The sequence below is a fragment of the Coenobita brevimanus genome, chromosome 107 (assembly GCF_032717465.1).
Source record: "Coenobita brevimanus isolate Jiangsu-jjx chromosome 107, ASM3271746v2, whole genome shotgun sequence".
NCBI lineage: Eukaryota > Metazoa > Arthropoda > Malacostraca > Decapoda > Coenobitidae > Coenobita > Coenobita brevimanus.
In genome coordinates this window covers 10,864,247-10,886,410 of record NC_137060.1, presented here as the reverse complement: position 1 = coordinate 10,886,410, position 22,164 = coordinate 10,864,247, and the positions used below count along the sequence as shown (strand labels likewise).

At 41.8% G+C, this 22,164-nt stretch overlaps 1 protein-coding gene across 1 annotated transcript in view; it reads right to left on the bottom strand.

The window, feature by feature from the left end:
* The window catches only part of LOC145416700 (adhesion molecule nephrin-like), a 221,091-nt gene that overhangs the window by 152,411 nt on the left and 46,516 nt on the right, over positions 1–22,164 (bottom strand). Inside the window, exon 2 of the mRNA XM_080285636.1 lies at positions 2,910–2,974. Within this exon, the coding sequence (XP_080141762.1) occupies positions 2,910–2,974 (65 nt within the window). The remainder of the gene's footprint in view (positions 1–2,909; positions 2,975–22,164) is intronic.

Below are 22,164 nucleotides of genomic sequence, written 5' to 3'. Positions count from 1 at the left end.
GACTATTTTTTTTTTTTTTTTTATTCTTGCAACCACCAGATATAATTTTTTCAGCTTTAATTGGATCCCTTCGTCAGCTGAGGATAATGAAAGCCAAATCTAGCTCTTGTAATGTGAAAAGTCAGTCCAAAACTAAGTAAAATAGTCTGGTCGAGCAATAACAGACGAAATATAGTATGATCCTTGTTGTGTACAGCAGATTCTTTGTTTTGCAGCCACTCCATTAAACTATGTAATCCCTTCACCGGAGGAATTATATTGCAAGCTAATCCTTTAGCATATAACAGATTAACCTACTCTTGTAGCAATTTTCTCCCTCCCTGCCTACCCATGTACAGGACCTTCCTGCCCACCTCCCTACTTACCTGCATAATTAATTGCCTACCTCCTTACCCACTTCTCTGCTTACCTCCTCCCCTACTTTCCTCTTGCCTACATACCTACTTACCTACCTATTTGCCTCCCTGCCCACGTCTCTGTCTACCTCCCTGCCTATCCATCTCCCTACCCACCTCCCTATCTACGTACCTCTGTGCCCGCCTACTGTAACTTCCTTTTCACTTATCGCCCTGCCTACTTACACCACATAGGAGGTACTGACTCAGATGCATATCTATTTATCTATTTATTTATTTGTTTTTTATCTGTGATTGTTTATTTGTTAGCTTTTAATTTATTTATTTATTTTACAGTTTGCCAGTTTTCAGTGGATTATACTCGTATGATAATTGTGACAAGAACTTACATCACTGGATTTTGAACGCTCATAGCACCAGTGCTATGCTTATTCTTCTGTAAATAAAGACGTTTGTTCTTTAGCCTTGACCTTTGCTCAATCATTGCGAATTTGGGATTGTCATGAGCCTGTCGACCACTCTCAGGACAGCATATTGTAAAATGGAGAGGATTCATTCACCTCGGTCGTCAAATTTCGTTCATGGTTGCGGCCTGTAGAGTGTGAACGAAGGAGCGAACCGATAAAGGAATGGAATAATGGCAAGCCCTCCTCTGGCTGAACTTTGATAAGACCTTCAGATTTTGTCACAAGAAATGAAATGGTTAGTCTGGCCACCACCAAACAATTTTGTTCAACTTAACAGAGATGTCTTAAACTGGAAGATTTATTGAAGGGTATAACTAATGTCTGCTGTTTGAAGATTCTCTTCTGAGGTGAATAAAATAGCCTGGCTATAAAAAAAAAAAAAAAAAAAAAAAAAAAAAAAAAATTGAAGAAAGGAAAAAAGAAAAGAAAAACGAAGACACTATGTTAGGTAAAGATTACCTTACAGAAACATTAACTCGGACCTATGGGTCGTTGCTTAAGTACCCATGAAGACGTCATAGAACATCTCGACGATTTATTCAGCAGAGTACACCTCAGGATCCTCCTTTTTGTTATGTCTCCGCCCACCCAGGGTACAAGAGGCATTAAGTGATTGGTCTGTACGTTCGCGGGTGCGCACTTGCGACCGTCCGTCCGTGATACTTTTCTGTTCTGAACGCGATATCCGCTGAACCCATCGACGGATTTCCACCGAACTTTCGTCAGTGATGCAGTATAAGTAGGTGATGAAGTGATCAGGTCATCTAGGTCAAGGGGTCAAAGATCAAGGTCATATTATGAGGTCGATTTAGTTTATCCTTTGGGGCGCAATATCTCCTGAACCCTCTTGACGGATTTCAACCAAACTTTTGTCAGTGATACAATATGAACGGATGATAAACTGATTAGGACAGCAAGGTTAAAGGGTCAAAAGCCAAGACCATATGGGTTTGGGCGCGATATCTCCTGAATCCCTTGATGGATTTCGGCCAAACTTTTGTTGCTCATACAGTATGAAGGGACGATGGACTGAATAGGTCAGCAAGGTCAAAGGTTCAAAGGTCAAGGTCATATGGGTTTGGGTGCGATATCTCCTGAACCTCTCCATGAATTTCGACTAAACTTTTGTCAGTGATACAGTATGAAGAGATGATGAACTGATTAGGTCAACAAGGTCATGGGGTCAAAGGTCAAGGTCATATGGGGATCGACTTAATTTATCTTTAGGCTCATTTCAACTCACAATGAACCCTGACATGGAGGTTGTATGGTTAGTCCGTGCGCAAGGCTTGGCGGAGGCATACCGAGCGAGGTATTGCGTCGACAGCTCGGGGCTGGAGTTCTCGGCGTTTCACTATTTATGCAAATGACATGCAGGATTATGTTAAGGTGTAATAGGCAGAATACATAACTAAGAAAGAGGTGTTTTGAAGTGTCCTCTGCGACCTAATATACAGCCCCTTGTCCTCTCATGCCTCATGGCACGAGATTTCACCCCCGCTTCCCCCCCATCTCGTTAGCGAATTACCATACCAACACACCCATAACTAAAGAAAATATAACATTTCTTGGGTCGAAGTTGTGTATAAGACTGTCATTACACTTTTATATTCTCTTATACTGATATCAAACACTTTATAATACAAATAGAGGGATTTTTAGGAGAGAGAGAGAGAGAGAGAGAGAGAGAGAGAGAGAGAGAGAGAGTTCCTAATAATAAATATCTGTTATGGAGACTTGATTATCGCAGACACTGACCAAGATCCTTCACGAATTCATCCCTGGTCTTGCCAGCGATATTCTGAAGAAAGCTGTGTTATTCGGGGACCAATGTCCGCTTGTTATAATACCTTAGCTATTTCTCAACTCCCTCTGCTAGTTTATGTTTCTAACTTTCTTAAATGAAGAGCTTTGGTTCGATTCTCTGCCCATAGATAATTCTCTCTGATATGACACGTCAGGGAAGAAGGATAACGCCATGGCCCAAGTGTGAAATAGAGGCAGTAAAATAAGAGGCAAAAGTTTGTCCTTAACTGTACTTCCCTGGAGGGCCCTCGACACTTTTCTATCGTGTTCTAAGTTTTACCACCGTCCACGGCCACACCTCGACCCTCCAGCATCTCCTTTACCACTACCCTCACCGACCACTTCCTGTCATAAAACCAAGAGGCTTAGATCTAAAGAATCTTAACTCATTTGCAGGATAAGCAAGTCTCAGTAACAGTTAACTATCATTACATTTTTTCAGCTTTATGCAATTTCACTGTTATTCTGATCTGATTGTGAAATGTTTAATTGCGTATGAGTGATGGTTGACACATAGACAAGCAGTCTTATACAAAATATGAGAAAGTTTATAAATCCCGGGCCTGTTCCCTCCCCCTCAGATACCATCACACATCCTCGCCTATACACACCATCTCATCACTACTGTGATGAATATTACTTTCACCCCTGTGGCAAAAGTGCAAGAATGGGACAAAGTCACTGTCATGAAGTTCAATCATGATCAGGAGTCAGACAACAAGCGTGAATTAATCCAACAGTCACAGGTTTTTGTGTTTCACCATCAGCTAAATAAAGTCGTCAGGCCTTAGCTAGATTATCATTCTAAACTTGTTCCGACGGTAAGAAAGTTAATGATATAGGTGCCATCATTCTCAGGCTCCTGTGACAGACTTTCACTGGAGTTTAACTGTTTGGCATTAGCTGGATTAAAATGCTAGAGAAAATTCGATCATGAAAGCGTTGCTTATGCTCCGCCTTAACCACAACTCAGTTACCTACTCCACCTATGTCCTTCACACAGATGACAGTTTTGCTGTTGCTTTTGATTCACCTTTTGGACAGTGTATGACTGGAGACACTGTTAGCCCGCACCATAACACAATGGATCAAGTGCCTTTACCAAATAATGAGGCTTAAGGTCTAAGGTTTGGTTATGGAGGGAGAGACTTTATATTTTTATTTTCGTTCTTTTACAATAGTTTTGGAGTACTTTTTGACGAAATCTATCTATATCAAATTGGCAGCCAGCGTACATCAGTTATTTATTTTCTTTCCTTATCTGTTAATGATCGGTGGTCTCTCCCTGCTCTGGTCTCACCACAAAATCATATCAGGCTTCTCACTCTGCTGCATTTTCATCAAAACTAAATTGCAGTGAATCTGGATATCCACACCGATTTATCTTATATCCTCTGAAGTAAGTATATTCGCTTTATGGATTGAAGCAGCAACTTTATCAAAGGCAGGGGAAGCATCCAGCCTTATCACCATCTTCAGCTTGCCACCACTGTTACAAAAGGTAGTCAGAAATATCAGGCGCTTGTTTTTGGCAATTCTGTGTTTGATTTTTCGCCTGCCTCTATAATGGTGTATACAGTAGATCATTCGTATACGACTGTCCCTTAATGCCTTTGCACATGATCAGTGGGTACCTGTGGTATTGAGCATAATAATGAAAAATGTTTGAAAAATGATCGTGTAGACGTGATGACCTGAAGCAACATCCTTGCAACTGCTCCACTGCTGCTTGTTTCGTCACCATTTTTAAGAACTGATGAGTACCGTGTTCTGACACAATAGGTACTCACCGATTGTGTGGAAGGGCCTATTGTCACAATGAGGCCGGATTTCGACATATTTTGACGCAAATGGCCAGTCGCTCAGATCGAGGTAAATGTTGGAAAAACACCCAGATTCATTAGGCAACGTTAGGCTATGAACATTCTTTTTTTCCATGCCAGACATAACGTCGGGTAGGTGACAGTCAGAAACGGAAAGACTAGATCTTGGCCTAATGAAATAGATTAATCTTTTAACCCTCACATGGGCTTAATGAGTGGGCAATTCGCATCACAATATATTCCGTTCTGACCGTAAGTGTGACGAGATTCTTACGCAAAACGGATTGAATGAAGTGGATGACTGGAGATTTCTCTTTCGAATAAAACGAGAAACATAGGTTGGTCTCCTACGACTTGATGTTCTGACTATAGTAGCAATGACTTGGGCTTCCTACGATCCGATGTTCTTTTTCTTTCTTTTCTTGTCTTGTCTTTTTTTATTGTTTATGTTACACCCGATTCTGCATTAGTATCTACGGATGTGTACATATTCTCACATCCGCAAATGTTCACAAGAATAGCAAATGAATTTTAACAGAATATAGTTTTAACCCCCTGAATCAAGTGACATTTTCTATTAGGCTGTCTGTATAACGTATGACTTTTTTTTATCACATTTTTTTTTTTTTTTGTAGCAAAGGGGTCCATGAGAGGTATAGCTTACCCCTTCATTCAAAAAGTCCCTCCTACAATGACTGAAGTCGTCTGGAGGTAGGAAAGACAAAAAATAATAATAATTATAAAAAGTCATTATATGAGTGAAGTGTTAAGAATACGGTACCAGCAACTTACTGGTACTGCACGATTCAATTCATATTACATCCTTATACTAAAGGAGATAATAAAAGTTACATCTAGCTCCTCCTTCAGATCCAGGAGGGAGATAGCTAGAATATTTCTTGTACATTGTTCTTCGGATCTACAAAATAATTTATTCTGCTTCGAAATGACATTTGGAACTGGTGGGACGTGGTATAAACATCAGTCCTTTCAATATGAGAAGTTTTTATCTTCGGTTAAACATAATTATCTGTAGCTAGTAGTAATAATCTAAAATATGACGCCATCGTACTGAAGAAGCCAAGGATTTTTTCACTTTACTGCCTTATTCTCGGCATTCTAAAGGCTTTCATATTCCTACTATTGTCTCACGAGCTCCTCCCTCTATCTCTTTACACGGGGAAGGCCCTTGCTTTTGTTGCCTGTTCCATCGCCTGTACATTGCTTCTGTGTCAGATTATCTCTTTTTTTTTTTTTTTTTATCTGCCTTCTTTTCTATCCTCTTCTTGCTTATACTTCCCTCTCCCTGTTTTGCCTGCTTCATTTCTTCTCGCCTCTTCGATTTTTTCTGGTTCCTCTTTTCTTGTATTCTCTCAGCCTCCCTTTCTCGTCTTCCTGCTCCTGTCTCAGATTCCAGTAAACCCCCTGCTCAACCCTCAACACCTTTCCATTGTGCCCGTAGTTTTACCACAGTCCCCAACCATATTTCGACCCACAACCAATCCCTTTACCACTACTCTAACCCACCGCTCACTGTCGTAACTCCGGTTCCCTCACCATAAAATGCCATTACGAAACCTTGCCCCTTCACCCATCTCCTCTTCAGTACTGCGCTTAATATAGCCTCCATTCCTATGACAAAATTCTAAAATAACTTAACGGGGCATAGACATTACTGTGAAGTTCATTCATAATCAAGGGATCTGGCAACAAGTGCAAATTCATCCTCCCATTAACACCTTTAACACAAAGATGTAGCATTTGTATTACTCTTGCTACCTTAAGGCGATTTTAACTTGTTTAGGAATGACTTTTCGAAGTGAAAAGATTGTCAACATCCCTAAAAGACAGATTTCTTTGGCTGAATAGAAGTGTCTTGGTTGCAAAAATTAAATACAAAATACATCATGGGATTCAAAGGCTTATCCATATTCAAAGATACCCTTTACCAAAACCAAGTCATCGCCTCCACCTACGTTCTCCACAGAGGTGAGTTGCTCTCCTGTTTCTGGGCAGTGTGTGGTAGCAGCTGCCGGAGGAACGTCGATCACAAACCCTAACACAATTGATCAAGTTCTACGCAGTGTAGAAGAGTGCTGAACCAGAATTCAAGGTTTGGTAGGAGAAGGAGAGCTTTCTTTTTTCTTTCCATGTCTTTTTCGTGTAGTTTTACTATCCCCTTGACAGTATCTTCTCACAACACTGTGAAATACAGAGTTACTACAGTTACTTATTATCATTTCTAAAATATATACAGTGGAGTCTCTTTTATCTGAAAATCATGGGACTTTCAAAGTTTCGTTTAATCGATTTTTTTCGGATAAAAGATACTGTATTGTACTCACCCATCACCGATTTCTGGTGACGTCTAGCCCACCACCACCACCACCAGCATCCCAAAAGCCACTCAACCATCACCAAAACACTTAAAACACCGTAGTAACTACATATGTAACTGAAGTTTTGGAACTGTAATACAAACTGTCAGCTTAACCCTCTCAGGCACAGGTGGTTTGAGTCATGACATGAATCGGGTAAAAAAAAAAAAAAAAAAAAAATGACATATCAGCAGGAAACTTGTGTCCTCCTTTGTTTGACACAATGTGCATCATGGTGCGTTGTACAGGATGGTATGTAATGACTCGATTGGAGTCCATGCATGAAAGGGTTAAATAAATCTTCACTCAGATAAATAAACCTTCACCAAAACAATTAAGTAATTCACTGGCGCAACCAACGCTCGCTCTGGTGACTAGTGGAGCAACCTTGAACTATTGCTAGTGGCACGAAACAAGCCCGCCATGTTTCAATTTTCGGATAGATTTCAGATTTTTGCGGTTAATTGAAATGAGAAAGTTTTAGTAAAACTTACGGTTAATGGCATATTACAGTTAAAAGAATTTCGGATAAAAGAGTTCCAATATATATATATATATATATATATATATATATATATATATATATATATACATATATATATATATATACAACCACTGCTCACATAATGCGCAATCAAAAAGCACAGAACTATTCATAGTATGGCTTTTTTTTTTTTTTTTTGTCCATGAAATGGTCAAAATGTGTGTTTGGCAAATATTACACGGGTGGAGAAATTGCCCATTTCTTGAAAAAAACGTACTACGCTACAAAGAATGCGAGAACTTGGCCCGAGGCCAAAAATTTATGGTTCAATATGTGAGAAAACTGGTCAAAACATGGTAAAAACAGACAAAACGTGGGCTGATTTAGTCAAAGCACAGTTGCATTTGACAGTGAAGTATGCATGTCACATGTCTGCGCCAGTTGTCGCCACAGTCTACTGAGCATTCCTGGGCCACTCCAGGCAACCATTTCCCAGTGCTCTGCTTCCACACATGCTGTTTCTTAACTTTACTCTATTTTTAGTTCACCTGACCTAGCTGAACTGGTGCCAGGTCCCTCCCATGTGCCTCACCCTGACCCTTCACAGCATTACTCTTTTACTGTGGCTGTATTTTGTAAGTGCTACAATATGAGGAATGTTATCAAGAACATTCCTAAGGCGTGGGAGTGGGTGTCTGTGGCAGCAATAAATCACGCCTAGCACAAGCTGGCACCTGAGTTGTGTGCCCCTAGAGGTCATGAGGTACAGTCACTACAGGCTTTGCGGCAGGATGTAGTTTGAGCTTCCAGAGCCATGGCAGGCTGTGAGCAGGTGTAAGAGGAGGATTTGGTTCAGGTTATGAGGAAAGTACAATGCCAAAGGATGCAATAGAATGCATTGAAATGCTCGACAGGGAGCAGTGAGAGGCAGGGGAGCAGGGGGGTCAGGCTGAGGCAAGAACCAGAGCACAAATTATAACAGTGGATCACATTAATACCATGTTTGTTGGTGCAGAGGCACACAAGGAAGCCATCATGGCGTATGAAGTGACCGAGGGTCAGAAGGCTGATATTGTAGAGGCTGTGTTGAATGCAGTATATATGTGTGTGTGTGTGTGTGCAACAGAGCCAAAAGCATGTCTGGAAAGTGGTCCCGTCTGGATAGTGGGCCCCAGTCTCTTGGACCTGAACTTGTGGACCCTAACCTACCCTGACTCAGAAAAACACCTATAAAACTCCCTGCTGGACATGCATAGCACCTATTTAAGACCCAATTCACACCAGTAAGGGACATAAAAGACTGAAATAAATGCAAAAGAACCAGAGAATGAGGTTTTAGAGGTCAGTTTATACAATATTAAAAATTCTGGGTACTTACAAGTACCTGGCTCCTGGACTGGTACTTACGGACCCTAACCTAGCCTAACTCAGAAAAATGCCTCCCTACTGCACATGCATAGCACCTAAGACCTTATTCACACCAAGAAGAAACATTAAAGAGTGAAATGAGGTTTTAGAGGTAAGTATGGAAAATACAGTACAATATGGAACATTCTGGGTGCTTACAACAAGTCCCTGGCCATCTCGATGAATAACCCGCCTCCTCTCAGACTCTGACAGTAAAAAGAGTACCTGAAGCACCTGCAGTACACTGTACATGAAGTCTTGCACTGAACTTAGTCATTTGCACTCAGAAATCCATTTTCTTAACACTGTGCACTCTAGTCTTACTTGCACTCCATTGCACCTTAACGAAATAAGTGTTGAACTCTGCACTTAAGTCTTTGCACTCATAAATCCAGTGTCTTAATACTACACACTCTAGTCTAATTTGCACTCCATTGAATGTCAGTAAAATCAGTGTTGCACTCAGCATTTAAGTTTTTGCACTCAGAATTCTAATTTCTTAACACTACCACTGTAAATTCCTGTGTGGTCTAGTGGCGAGTTCTTGCTGTTTATTCTCTGTCAGAGTCTGAGAGTAGCTGACGCAGGTGGCCTAGAGGCGCATTGCTGGGACATGGTGATGGACTACCCACTGCAGACGACTCTGAAGAGAGTCGCAAACTCACGTCCAGTGGTGACTCCACCGTGGCTGATGTGTGCTCTGTGGCTCGGAGGATGAGGGCCTGTCTTGGGGAGGCAATGGTGTGGAGCTAGGGCTGGGCACAGCAGGGGTCATGGGTCTGAAAAAGCTGTCAATGGTTGATTGACGCAAGGAACGACGATTTTGGCGATTGATGATGCACTGCCAGAAATAGTGCACTTCCTCCACAAGTCCCAAGGACCCCATCTCCCTGTCGCAGTCCAGGTGTTCCAGGTATTAAAGAACAAACTCTACGTGTTCCTGGAGTCACGCTCAGCTTGGGGATGGCTGGAGTAGTGTCAAGCTGAGAGGAGTCCGCATCATCGTCGCCGTCTTCATCGGAATCTGCAAGCTGGGTACCGACACCTGCAACTGAAGATGTGATCTCGATATCAGACATGGTCTGATACCCAGGATCGCCCTCGTCGTCATCCAACCATTCACACACTTCGTCCACATCAACATCGTCGCCGTGCGCACGTAGACGTGCATGGAAGTCATCCACATCAAAACCTAGGAAATCGTGCTCTGCATCCTTTCCAAGAGGCAGACGAGACCAACCATTTTCTAGAGTCTTGACATAGACTTCCTTCCATAAACTGGCCCAGTTGTATATTGCAGACTTGATGTTGTAATGGCGATGGTTTTCCAAAGTCCGCTGGCCTCATGTGTCCTGTCCCTACCTGTGCTCGTCCTCACCCTCGAGAACAACCATCACCTCGTCCAGGAACTTCCTTCTGTACAGTCTCTTCGTTGCCACGATCACTCCTTGGTCCATTGGTTGGATGAGTGCAGTCGTTTTAGGTGCCATAAACATGTACCTAATGTGCCCATTCTCAGCCAGCAAGTCCTTGTCGCATGGGTGGGCAGGTGCATTATCGAGAAGGAGCGCCTTTACCTGGTCACACGGGATTCCCAGTGTGTTCATCTGGTAATGGATGACCTCCTTGACGAAATGGCGGTGGAACCAGTCTTTGAAGATCTGGGCAGTGAATCATGCCTTCAAAGAATGGTACCAAATGACAGGAAGGACATCCATCACCCCACAAAGACACTGAGGCTGCTTTCCATTGCCAACAATAACGGACTTAAGCCGGTGCATGGCATTAGCACTGTCACAACACAAAGCAGATATCCATTGCTTGGAGAGCTTGCAGCCAGTACACGCTTCTCTGTCTCCTCGGCTAGAGTGTTTGTTGGCAAAGAGCGATAGGATAAACCAGTTTCGTCAGCGTTGTAGACTTGACCGAGAGTGCGGCCCTCCCTGTCGATCAAGCCCTTCACCTTGTGCCGAAACTCCTCTACTCCATCCTCACTGGCATCCAAAGCTTCGCAATGAGACTTACGGTTGGTAAGGCCATGTTGTAACCTGAACTTGAAGAGCCAACCCTCGGATGCCTTGAAGTCTCGGGCATCATGAAACCTTGCGAACTTCTCAGCAGCAGTCTTCAGCTCCGTGCCATGCACCAGCACACCAGCAGCACGTTGTTGTCGATACCAAATCAACGTGGAGCAGTCAACTTCAGCATTCCGGGGAGGAAACATCATCTTCCTCTCCAAGTTGCATTTGTTCTTCGATGAGAAGTCAGCCGTGTGCTGCATGAGTTTGTCGCAGGATCTCTTGATATCAAACAAAGTAGATTGGGCCAGGTTGAATACACGGAGGATGTGTGAGGTTGACCATCCCGCATCCACCTTGTCCAATATCTCCCTCTTCTTCTCCAGAGTCAAAACCACTTTCTTCCTGTTCTCAGCCGGTGGAGCCATCATCACACACTAACAAGAGGCAGGAGAGCAGCAGCAGAGCCTGCAGGAGGTAAGGCACCACCACAAAAGCGAGCACATGGGCGGCCATGATGACGAACGAGCACTCACAATAAGAGATGGACAGTAAGTGGAGAGGATGCAGGGGCACTCTAGCAGACGACGGCAGAACTACGCACCAAAATACAGCTGGTCCGTGCCACGCACGCCGAGTTCAAATTAAGGGGGGAAAAAAGTATTTTTTATTATTTTTTGCACTTTTTGGCCAATTTGGGGAATATTGAATCCGGGGACCAAAATGACCGGTAAGTGGGGTGTCCGGAAAGTGGGCGTCTGGATAGTACGGGGATTACTGTATATACAGTATATATATATATATATATATATATATATATATATATATATATATATATATATATACATCCATCCATCCATCATCCAATCCTACATTGCCCCAAGAGGAGCGCAGGAGCCCAGGGCTAGGCAGTTAGTCTCGACATTGAAGATGAGAGTGACCAACCTCACTCATCCCTGAGTGGCATTACATGAGCAATCAACCCCAACCTTCACTGGCTCATATATATATATATATATATATATATATATATATATATATATATATATAGTCTTATAAGAAATATTTTCTGGGGGAAATATATGTATAAATATGTATGCACACCGATGCCTTTTATTAGAAAATAGACAGCATGCACACAAACAAGAGGCATGTACTAAAATTCTATTTATCTACCTATTGCCAGACGCCTCAATCCCGTTTGGGGTGGCCACAAACAAATCGCCTCCACGTCGCCCTGTCCCCCACCATTTCACTGCCCCGCTCCCAACGCAAACCTCCCTCTCTCATATACCTCTCCATCCCATCCCTCCATCTCGTCCTCGGCCTCCCCCCTCCCTCTTCCCCCCTCCACCTCACTCACATACACTCTCTTCATCAGTCTTTCACCCTCCATCCTCTCCACATAGCCAAACCACCTCAATGTGTTCCTCATAACGCTTCCTATCACATCCAAATCCACACCACAACGCTCCTTTATATCCTCATTCGTCAGCCTGTCTCTCCATGTGACTCCACAGGCTCCTCTTAAATAACTCATTTCCACTGCTCTCACTCTTGATTCGTGTCCTTTCAACAACGTCCAAGCTTCACTTCCAGACGTTAGAGTTGGTATCAAAATACTGTCATGTAGTAACTTTTTCACTTCCATGCTCACTTTCTTGTTTCTTATCACTACTTTCAAAGAAGCAGCAACCTTTTTTCCCCGCTGTACCCTATCGAGCACTTCACCCTCCAAACTAAAATTGTTTATTGTAAGTTAAAATCAAAGATTAATTAAAATGCATTTCTCTAGCTTCCTAGATCACCAGTTAAAAATAGTGGCCCAGGAGGAGGTGTGTGTCCTACAAGTGATTGATACCCACTGATATTTGATATGAATTGTCCACCGTTGTTAGTTTCATTTCAAGTTGTGTGAAGCTTCAGTTGCCCCACTTTCGTAATTCAATAAAAGGTTCGTTTTTTGAAGCTGTAATTGGGTCAGTGTCTCATAGATCTCTGTTCAGTAATGGTGTAAATTTACTTATGAAATATTTTGCCTTTGATTTTCTTAATATAGGATCATCCCTTTTTACTTTATAGAAGGGCATAATATTGATGTTTGGAGAACATTTTTTTTTGCACATTTTGCTCTGTGGGTATTAACATATAAACCTTTACTGTAAATAATATGATCCTATGTACGTTAGTACGAAGCCTGAGATTTGAGGTCTCGCCTGTATAAATCTCTTTGCATCCACTGCAGTGAATTACGTAAATGCAGTTTTGTGTCGAGCATCCCATATTTTCGTTAATTCGGAATGTATAGTTGGCACTGGGAAAAGTAAATTGACTGCCTTCAATTATTTCCATGCAGAGTTTACATTTTTTGTCTTCACATTTCTTCACTTTGATACTAGATATATTATTAAACCTAGCCCTTGTTAAAATTCTTTTTTAGATTGTTGGGTTGCCACTTTGCTTTAAGGAGACATCCTTATATATTTCTTGTTTCGGGTGCTTTTTGAAGAACATTAATTGTACATGAGACTTCTTTAAAGTGATCATCATAATTTGGGTTATAGGTTGTTATATATGGTACTGTGTGTGTGTATCACTGGCTGTTTCTCTATTACTGGAGCTCCAAAGGTTGCCTATGGGTATTTGTTTTGCTCTTTTATGCCATTTTTTTTATTATACTTTTGGGATAGCCACGTTATCGAAGAAAATCTTTCAGTTCACTTAATCTTATTTCTTTTAACTCAGGTTCTGAAACTATTGTGCATATCCTCCGTGCTAAATTAAATGGTATGTTATTTTTTATGTCTGGGGTTATTAGAATTGTATGTTAGATAATGGTTTGTATCAGTTTCATTGTACTGAATGTCAGTAATTATTTTCTTATCTTGCTTAATGAGTTTTATGTCTAGGAAAGTGACTATGTCTCCACTTGTGTCACATGTAAATGTTAGTTTGGGATCCAGGTTATTCATGATGTTTATGACTGTTGAGAAATATCCATCTCTCTCGTCCCAAATCATAAAGATATTGTCTAGCTATCGCATATAGTTCTCTTTCATTTTATCTGCTACTGTTTTACCAAAATGTGCTGACACCTGAGAATATACAGTAAGGTGTTTTCTAAGTAACCCAATACAAGATTGGCATAATTTGGCGCAAATTTTGCCCCCATTGCTGTTCCTGATACTTGTAAGTAATTTTGCCCATTAAATTCGAATGAGTTATTTTCCAAAATTAAACTGCATCCTTCTTTTATTAGGTCTGTAGGTATACGATTTGTATTATCATAGTGTTCACCAATCCAATAAGTGATAGCTTCATATCCAAGTTCATGGCGAATACTGCTGTATAGGTGTATATCAAGAGTTACGAAAATTTCATTATCATCTAATTTAGTAGGAATCTTGTTTAAAAAGTCTAGATTGTTTTTGATATATGAAGGTATGTATTTCAGAAAAGGTTGCAGTAATATGTCTAAGAAGTGACTGAGACGGTGGATAGGGCAAGCTGGTCCCGCAATAATTGCTCTCATTTTAGGGTCTACAGGGTTTGTTACGGGAATCACTTCTGTATTACAACCATTTAATTTGATCAATTATCAATTTGGACTTATGCTATTTATCTGTCTATTTATTGCCAGACGCCATAATCCCGTAAGGGGTGGCTATTTGACTTTGAGTTATTTGTTTTACGGTTAGGGGCACTAACCCTCCACCAACCCACTTGCTGACACGTAGAGAGCACTTTTGGTAAACCGTAAAATAAGCTTGTCTTATATTCAATGTTGGTTAAGTAATTAACTTCATCTTTAGTTAGCCTATCCTTATAATTATTAATTACCCTTTTTATTTTATTCATTGTTTTTTCATCTATATTTTTTGGTATCTTTTCATATGTATCCTGATCCTTTAAAATATCCATCACCTTTTGTTCATAGAATGAGGTATCCATTTGTACAATAGCTGACCCTTTATCAGCTTCTTTAATTACAAAATCAATGCAGTTCTTAAGGGCTTTTATAGCTTTTTGTTCACCAGGCGTTAAATCAGACTTAGGTTTATTGTTTTGTCTGGTGATAGTAGATCGACTCAGTCTTAGGAAATCAATTGCAGCATCGAGAGTGGAATTTCTACCAGTATTTGGTTCCCACGTAGATTTAGGTTTTACTAATGATTCATCATTTAACACACTGTTGTGAAAAATTCCTTTAATCTTAATTTTCAGCATAACCAATGGGCCAAGCTTCCACTCACTCATCATTCAAATCCCCAGAGTGCTGGCTCTACCTGATACGCCAAAAATATTCACCACGTTCTGTAACTTCATATAAACGTATCCGATAGAGTCAATCCAGACACTGACACGTTCGCTGTCAAATCCCTGATCATGCATTTATCCTTAAAATATTCATCCAGCCAGTTTGATCTCTTGTCAGTTACCTAGCCTCACCGACTTCCAAAACTCTCTTCCTCACACACTCATCCACCATATCTCTCCACCTTATCCTTGGCCTACCCTGCCTCCTCCTTCTTTCAAGTTTGCTCAGATATACCTTTTTCACCACTCTATTGTTATCCCTTCTCTCCATATGACCATGCCATCTTAGTACACTCTTCGATTCTGGTGTCCACCAGCTTTCCCACTCCACATCTTTCACTAATCAAACTGTTTTGTATCCTATCCACCCTCTGTACCCCACATACGTTCCTCAGCAGTCCCATCTTCACTGCTCTTACTCTTGACTGTTCATTTTCATACCACACCATAGTCTCACATCCATATGATAAAGCTGACACTAACACTCCTTCACGTAAGCCTCGTGCAATTGCAACACTCAAGCCTCTGTTTCTTATCAAGGCCTTTATTGCACCAGCTACATTTCTTCCTTGTGTCACTCTACTGTACATGTACTTTCCACTTCTTTTGCTCATTTTCCTCTCTTTTCTATCACTGTGCCCAGGTATTTGAACTTTCTTACCAATTCAGTCTCTCACCGTTCACTGTAACATCACACTGGGTGTCACCTTTTCTTTCAATAACCATCATTTTACGCTTTTCTACACTTACTCTCAAGGCACAATCCTCACAGACATCAGCAAAACTCTGCACTAGCCTACCAGGTTCTTGTTCAGTATTTGCAAATACTACTGCATCATCAGCATACAACAAATTTGAGATATTCCATCCATCAACATTCATTACCAACACCATTCCCCTCTTCATTACTTGTGTTTTTACTTCTCTCATCACCTCATCCATATATATATATTGAACAACCATGGGGACATCATACAACCCTGTCGCATGCCCACTTAGATGCCCATTAACCCTTACACATGCTTCACTACCATCATAAAAACTCTTGATGGCACCTAGCAGCTTACCATCTACACCGTACATGCGCAAAACTTTCCACAATCCTTCTCTGTCACTTTGTCGTATGCTTTTTCCAGATCCTTGAATACAATAAACACCTTATGGTCCTTCTCACAAGCCTTCTTTGCCTCTGCCTCACTGCAAGTATGTGATCTACACATCCTTTGCCACTCCTAAAACCACCCTGTTCATTACTCACCAGGATTTCTGATATCTCTCTTACTTTCTCTATACTAATTCTTCCATATACCTTCCCTACAACTCTCAGTAAACTTCTGCCACGATAATTCTTGCACTCACTTCGCTCTCCTTTATTTTTGAACCGAGGTACAATCACAGCCGTTTCTCCACTCTGCTGACACAGTTCCACCCATCCATGCCTTCTTTCATATCTCCAACAAGCACTTCATTCCATTCTCTCCACTACACAACCCTCTCGTGCACTGTAAGTTTCCTGTAAGTGAGTGTGACATGATCAGAGAAAATGCCACGGGAGCAGGCTGGGCTCACGCACAAAGAAAAACATTCCCATGTAATTTATTTGCCCCAGAAATTGACTATAATAGTATAAATTGTATACCATCATCTTTCCTGATGTTTATACTGTACGATAAGCTAATAAAAACACACAAAACTGAAGAGTAAAAGTACTGTGAAAGTACCAAAATGAGGTGAGAATACTGTTGTTCAACAATGAAAATAACTGCCCTACAGTGTAGTAGAAAACTTTGCCCGCATGATGCAAGAGCTTATCATATGTCTAGATGCAGAATTTCATGAGCTTTTGTATTGGTGGGATTCTAATATGATCAATAGTTTTCGAGTAAATTGCCAAAAATCGCGTGCATGCCCTTCTCCCCCCCTGTACTAAAAACCAAGAGAATGCCGACTATTTGAGAGTGTTGGCCTGGAAATAGACACCCTTCTCTATGATGCATCAAATAGTGATGCATTTCATGCTAAAACATAAGTTTTGGTGAATATTTTTGTCAAGAATTGCCTAATTGGAACCCCTTCAGACTACCACTGAAGTGCATCATAGTGCGTCATTGGCTCCTCTTCAGAATAAGACCGTTTTGACTCATACTATGTAATGGTGCACAAAGGGGTTAATCATCTCTGCACACACCTCATGAACCCCAGCTGCTTTCCCACTTTTCAGCCGTTTCACAGCACTCTTCACCTGTGTGAGTGTCATTTTTCCTGGCACTGCATTCCTTCACTGCAATCCCCCCAAACAGCCACTCTGCTGTCTCTATTCCCATTTATCAGGCTTTCAAAATATTCTCTCCATCTGGTCCTTACTTCATCCCCATGGGTAAATATAATCTACCACCTACATCCTTCACGCCATCACATTTCTTTCCGCTTTCACTTCTACATTTCTGTACCTCTTTCCAGAATAACTTCCTATATTCTGAGTAATTTGCATTCATTTTTCTTCCTAGATCATCATTTACCTCCTTCTTTTTCTTCTTCACTAGTCTCTTTACGTGCTTCTTGCTCTCAATATATTCAGTTATTATTTCAACTGAACCCCTATTCTTTACCTTTGACAGTAAACATATATTGTATATGCAGTACTGTAGACAAACTCAGAGAACAGTGTGATACCATACAAACATCATACCGCTTTTGCACTTTGAGAATAAGTCGTACGCATTATCATTGGCTATTGATGCTGTGACGTGAGCAACTCTCCAAACTCTCCCACCCCCAGCCACTCACAGTTACCAGACATGCGGGGTCTGGCTGCTGCTTCGTGACTCTTCATCGACCAATTCTCCGAACAGTGGGTAATGCAGAACTTTCCCTGACTGTACCTAGCAATTCTAAACTGACTGAATGATTCAGATGATTTTGCCTCTAAGTAAAAATTATATGATAAGGACTTCTGGATTGTTGATCCGGTACAATTGCTGTCAAACCATTGTGAGGATCAGATCTTTTGGTGAACTATTGACTGGGTATGAGCAATTCCTTACCAGCTTGTATTAACTCATTAATGTGGTACTGGGTAGAATTTATTTCACTGGGGAAGAAAGACTGCATTAGTATATCAGCAAGATAATTTCTAAATCCATCCCAGTTTGCCCTGTCAAAGTGCCATCTGATCACCCTGATTCATACATACATAGGTAAGGAAGGAGAGAGAGAGAGAGAGAGAGAGAGAGAGAGAGAGAGAGAGCAGGCCCGTAGTTTCTGGGGGGGGGGCTACGGAGGCTATAGCCCCCAGTGTAGTAGTAGTAGTAGTTGTTGTTCCCTAGGCAGTCTGGCCGAACAGCCCTGAGCCCCTTAGGAAGGCCATGGCCGAGACCGGGCTTTCCCACAGAGCTCTCAAAGAGTGTATGCTGTGTTGCTGGTGTAGGTGGTTGTGTGCAATGCAGTCTTCCATAATGTGCCTAATAGTCTGGGGTGCTGTGTTGCATCCTGGACAGGCATCAGCGACGGAGTCATCTAGCCTCTTCTGGTAGCTTAAGAGGGCTGGATGGTGCCCACATCTCAGCCTGGCCAAGTGGACTCTGTCCTCACGAGGGAGATAGGATTCAGAAGGGTGGATGTCAGGAGGCCGTGCATGTAGCTGTATGTTGTCTTTAAGTGACTGAATGGAGGGGCGAGTGATCTGAGTGTGGATATGCTCTGGAAGCTGGTCTGAGGTGGGCGAGGGGGAAGACATGACAGTATTTGTGTATGGTATCGTGTGATGAGTGTTGTCTGATGTTCCTTGGTATGGGTGGATGTGCTGCCATGTAATACAGTGGATGTTGTGGGTTTGTGGAGGCTGCAGCAAGAAACTGGGTGCCTCTCATGTCTAGGTGATCCTTGACTTTGAGGACTTTGGTTTCTTGATGTAGGTGTATTTGTCAAAACTTCAACTAATTTTGAGGGTTCAATAAAAATTTACGATATTTGTCAAGGTTGTAAGAAAATTATGATGCTATATGTCTAATATTATCATAAAATTTGTTGGAGATATGAATGGAAAAGTAGGGAATGTCATGGTGGATGGAGTAGTTGGCATGTGGGGTGTGCCTGCAGAGATGGATGAGAATGGCAGTGCTTTAGAGGACATTTGTGCTGGGAGGGGATTGGTGATAGCCAATACCCTCCTCAGGAATAAAATGATCCATACCTATACATGGCAAGTGATGAGAAGGGTGGGTGGTGAACTGGATGAACAGAATGTAATGATTGATTATGTGTGTGTGAATAACAGGATGAGAAGGTGTGGAATGGACGCAAGAGTATATAGAGACTGGGGGAGTGGACTTTCTGACCACCACCAAGTGGTGGTCAGAAACAAGTTCCAAATGAAATGGAGAAATAGAAGAAGGGAAGGACAGGAGGAAGTAGTTCATACAAGGAGGGTGGAAAGGTTACAAGAGGATGGGAAAAAAAAGCAGAATATAAGAGGGAAGTCGAGCAGTGATTGGGTAAATATGGATTGGAGCAGATCGGGGACGTGGAAGGTGTGTCCAGGATATTCACAGAAGATATCTGTGCTGCATGTGAGGTGGTGTGTGGGGTGAAGAGAAGACAAAAAGGGGTGCAGGGAACAGCATGGTGGAATGAAGAGGTGAGAGAGGCTGTGGCACAAAAGAAGAAAGCATATGGTGAGTGGATGAGAAATAGGGGCGTGGAAGAAGTTGATATGTGGAAAAGAGAGTTATACGTAGAGAGGAAGAGAGAAGTGAAAAGCTTAGTAAGAGAGAGTAAGAAGAGAGTGCATGAGGAATTTGGAAGGATTTTGAGTGTAAAGTGGAGGGAATGTAAGAAAATGTTCTGGAAAGAGGTAAAGAGAGTTAGACGGGGTGCCAAAGAAGTTAGTTGGGGACTGGAAGATAAAAAATGGTAGATTACTAGTGGAAAAGGAAGAAAACAGTGAGCAGATGGAGTGAACAATTTAAGGAATTGATGAACATAGAGAATGAAAGTAATGCAGGTGTAAGTGGCTGGGGAATGGCTGGGAGATGGAGGAATGTGAGAAGAGAGGAAGAAATCAGTAGGATGGAAGATGTGGAAGCAATGAAGAAAGTTAAATGGAGGAAGCCCCAGGATACTGATGGAGTGTGTGGTGCAATGCTGAAGCTTGGGGGAGAGATAGTAGTAGAATGGATGTGGAAGATGTGCAGATTGGCCTGGGAGGAAGGTAGAGTCCCGGAGGATTGGAATTCAGGTATAATTATTCCCCTGTGTAAAGATAAAAGGGAAAAAGATTATGTGGTGATCATAGGGGAATTTGTCTTTTTAGTGTAATAGGAAAAGTATATCGTAGGATACTTATTGACAGAGTTAGGGTAATAACAGAGGAAGTAGTTGGAGAAGAACAGGGAGATTTCTAAGAAGGGAAGAGGTTGTGTAGATGAGATATTCATTTGTAGATCTCTAGTTTTAAGAAGGGAAGAGGTTGCACAGATGAGATATTCATTCGTAGATCTCTAGTGGAAAAGTTTCTAGAGAAGGGAAAGAAGTTGCATGTGGCCTTCATGGATTTGGAGAAAGCATGTGACAGGATGGATAGACAAGGATTGTGAAAAGTATTAAGAATATATGGAGCAGATGGGAAGATGTTGAATGCCGTGCTAAGGCTGCAGTGCGTGTAAATAATGAACTGAGTGAATTTTTCTGTTTGAAGGTTGGATTGAAACAGGGCTGTGGCATGTCTCCATAGTTGTTCAATCTGTATATGGATGGGGTTATAAGAGATACAAGGTAGGGAAGTGGATGTTGGAGCGGCCCTAATGAGAGAGGGCAGTGTTTGGAAACTCCCTGTACTGCTGTTTGCAGATGACACTGTGTTGTTAAGTGAAGACGAAAGGGAGCTGCAAGGCTTGGTGGATGAGTTTGGGAGAGTATGTAAGAAACGGAATCTAAAGGTATATGTAGGGAAGAGTAAGTTATGGTCTTCGAGAGAAGTGAAGTCAGTGAATGTACAGTGATGTTGGATGAGGAGAGAATGGAAATTGTGAGTGCGTTAAAGTACCTGGGTAGTGTGATGAGTAAGGATGGAAGTTTAGAGGCTGAAGTGTTTGAAAGAGTACAACAAGAAGGAAAGGTTGCTGGTTCCTTGAAAGCAGTGATAATAAACAGGGAACTGAGTATGGAAGTGAAAAAGTTGCTGCATAACAGTACTGTGATACCAACTCTAACGTATGGAAGTGAAGCTTGGGACCTTGTTGGAGGAACAAAAGTAAAGAGTGAGAGCAGTGGAAATGTTTTATTTGAGAGGAGCATGTGTAGTTACATGAAGGGACAGACTGACAAATAAGGAAGTGAAGGATCGTTGTGGTGTGGATGTGGATGTGTTAGGAAGCATTAGGAGAAGCACACTGAGGTGGTTTGGCCATGTGGAGAGGATGGAGAGTGAGAGACTGACGAGGAGAATGTATGCGAGTGAGGTGGAGGGGGAGAGAGGGAGAGGGAGGCCAAGGATGAGATGGAGGAATGGAGTGGAGAGGTATATGAGAGAGGGGTGTGTGAGCTGGGAGTAGGGCTGTGAAATGGCAGTGGAGAGGGCGACATGGAGGCGATTTGTTTGTGGCCACCCCTTACAGGATTAAGAAGTCCGGCAATATATAGACAGATTGTTGGCACAACTATTTGAGATGCACCGTGGCAGTGTTATGATGTTTTTCAGTGTTTACATTGTGTGGCAATGTTGTCCTTGTCATTCGCCAGGCGTTGTCGAAAGTTCTCTGTTGCCTTTTGGACTGTGAGCTTATTTTCTACTGTAATGTGTTTATAATTATGTTTCTGTGTTTTGTTATCGTAACTCTATCTACAGAATGAGAGACATAGCCTACTTGAGGAGCACACTGACCCACAACCGGCTAAACTGGCTATTTTACCATCTCCAAAAGAATAAAAGCAGGGCGGTACATTTCTACCTGAATCCTACCGCAGGCATGTTGGAACAGTTTTGATAAGGGTACAGCATACTGCAACAAAAGTGTAAAATGGCCAAATTATTAAACTTAATCACAGTTTGAGTTGAAAGTTCACACTGTTAGAAAGTGAAGCCTTTTATTTAAACACCCATTTCCATCAC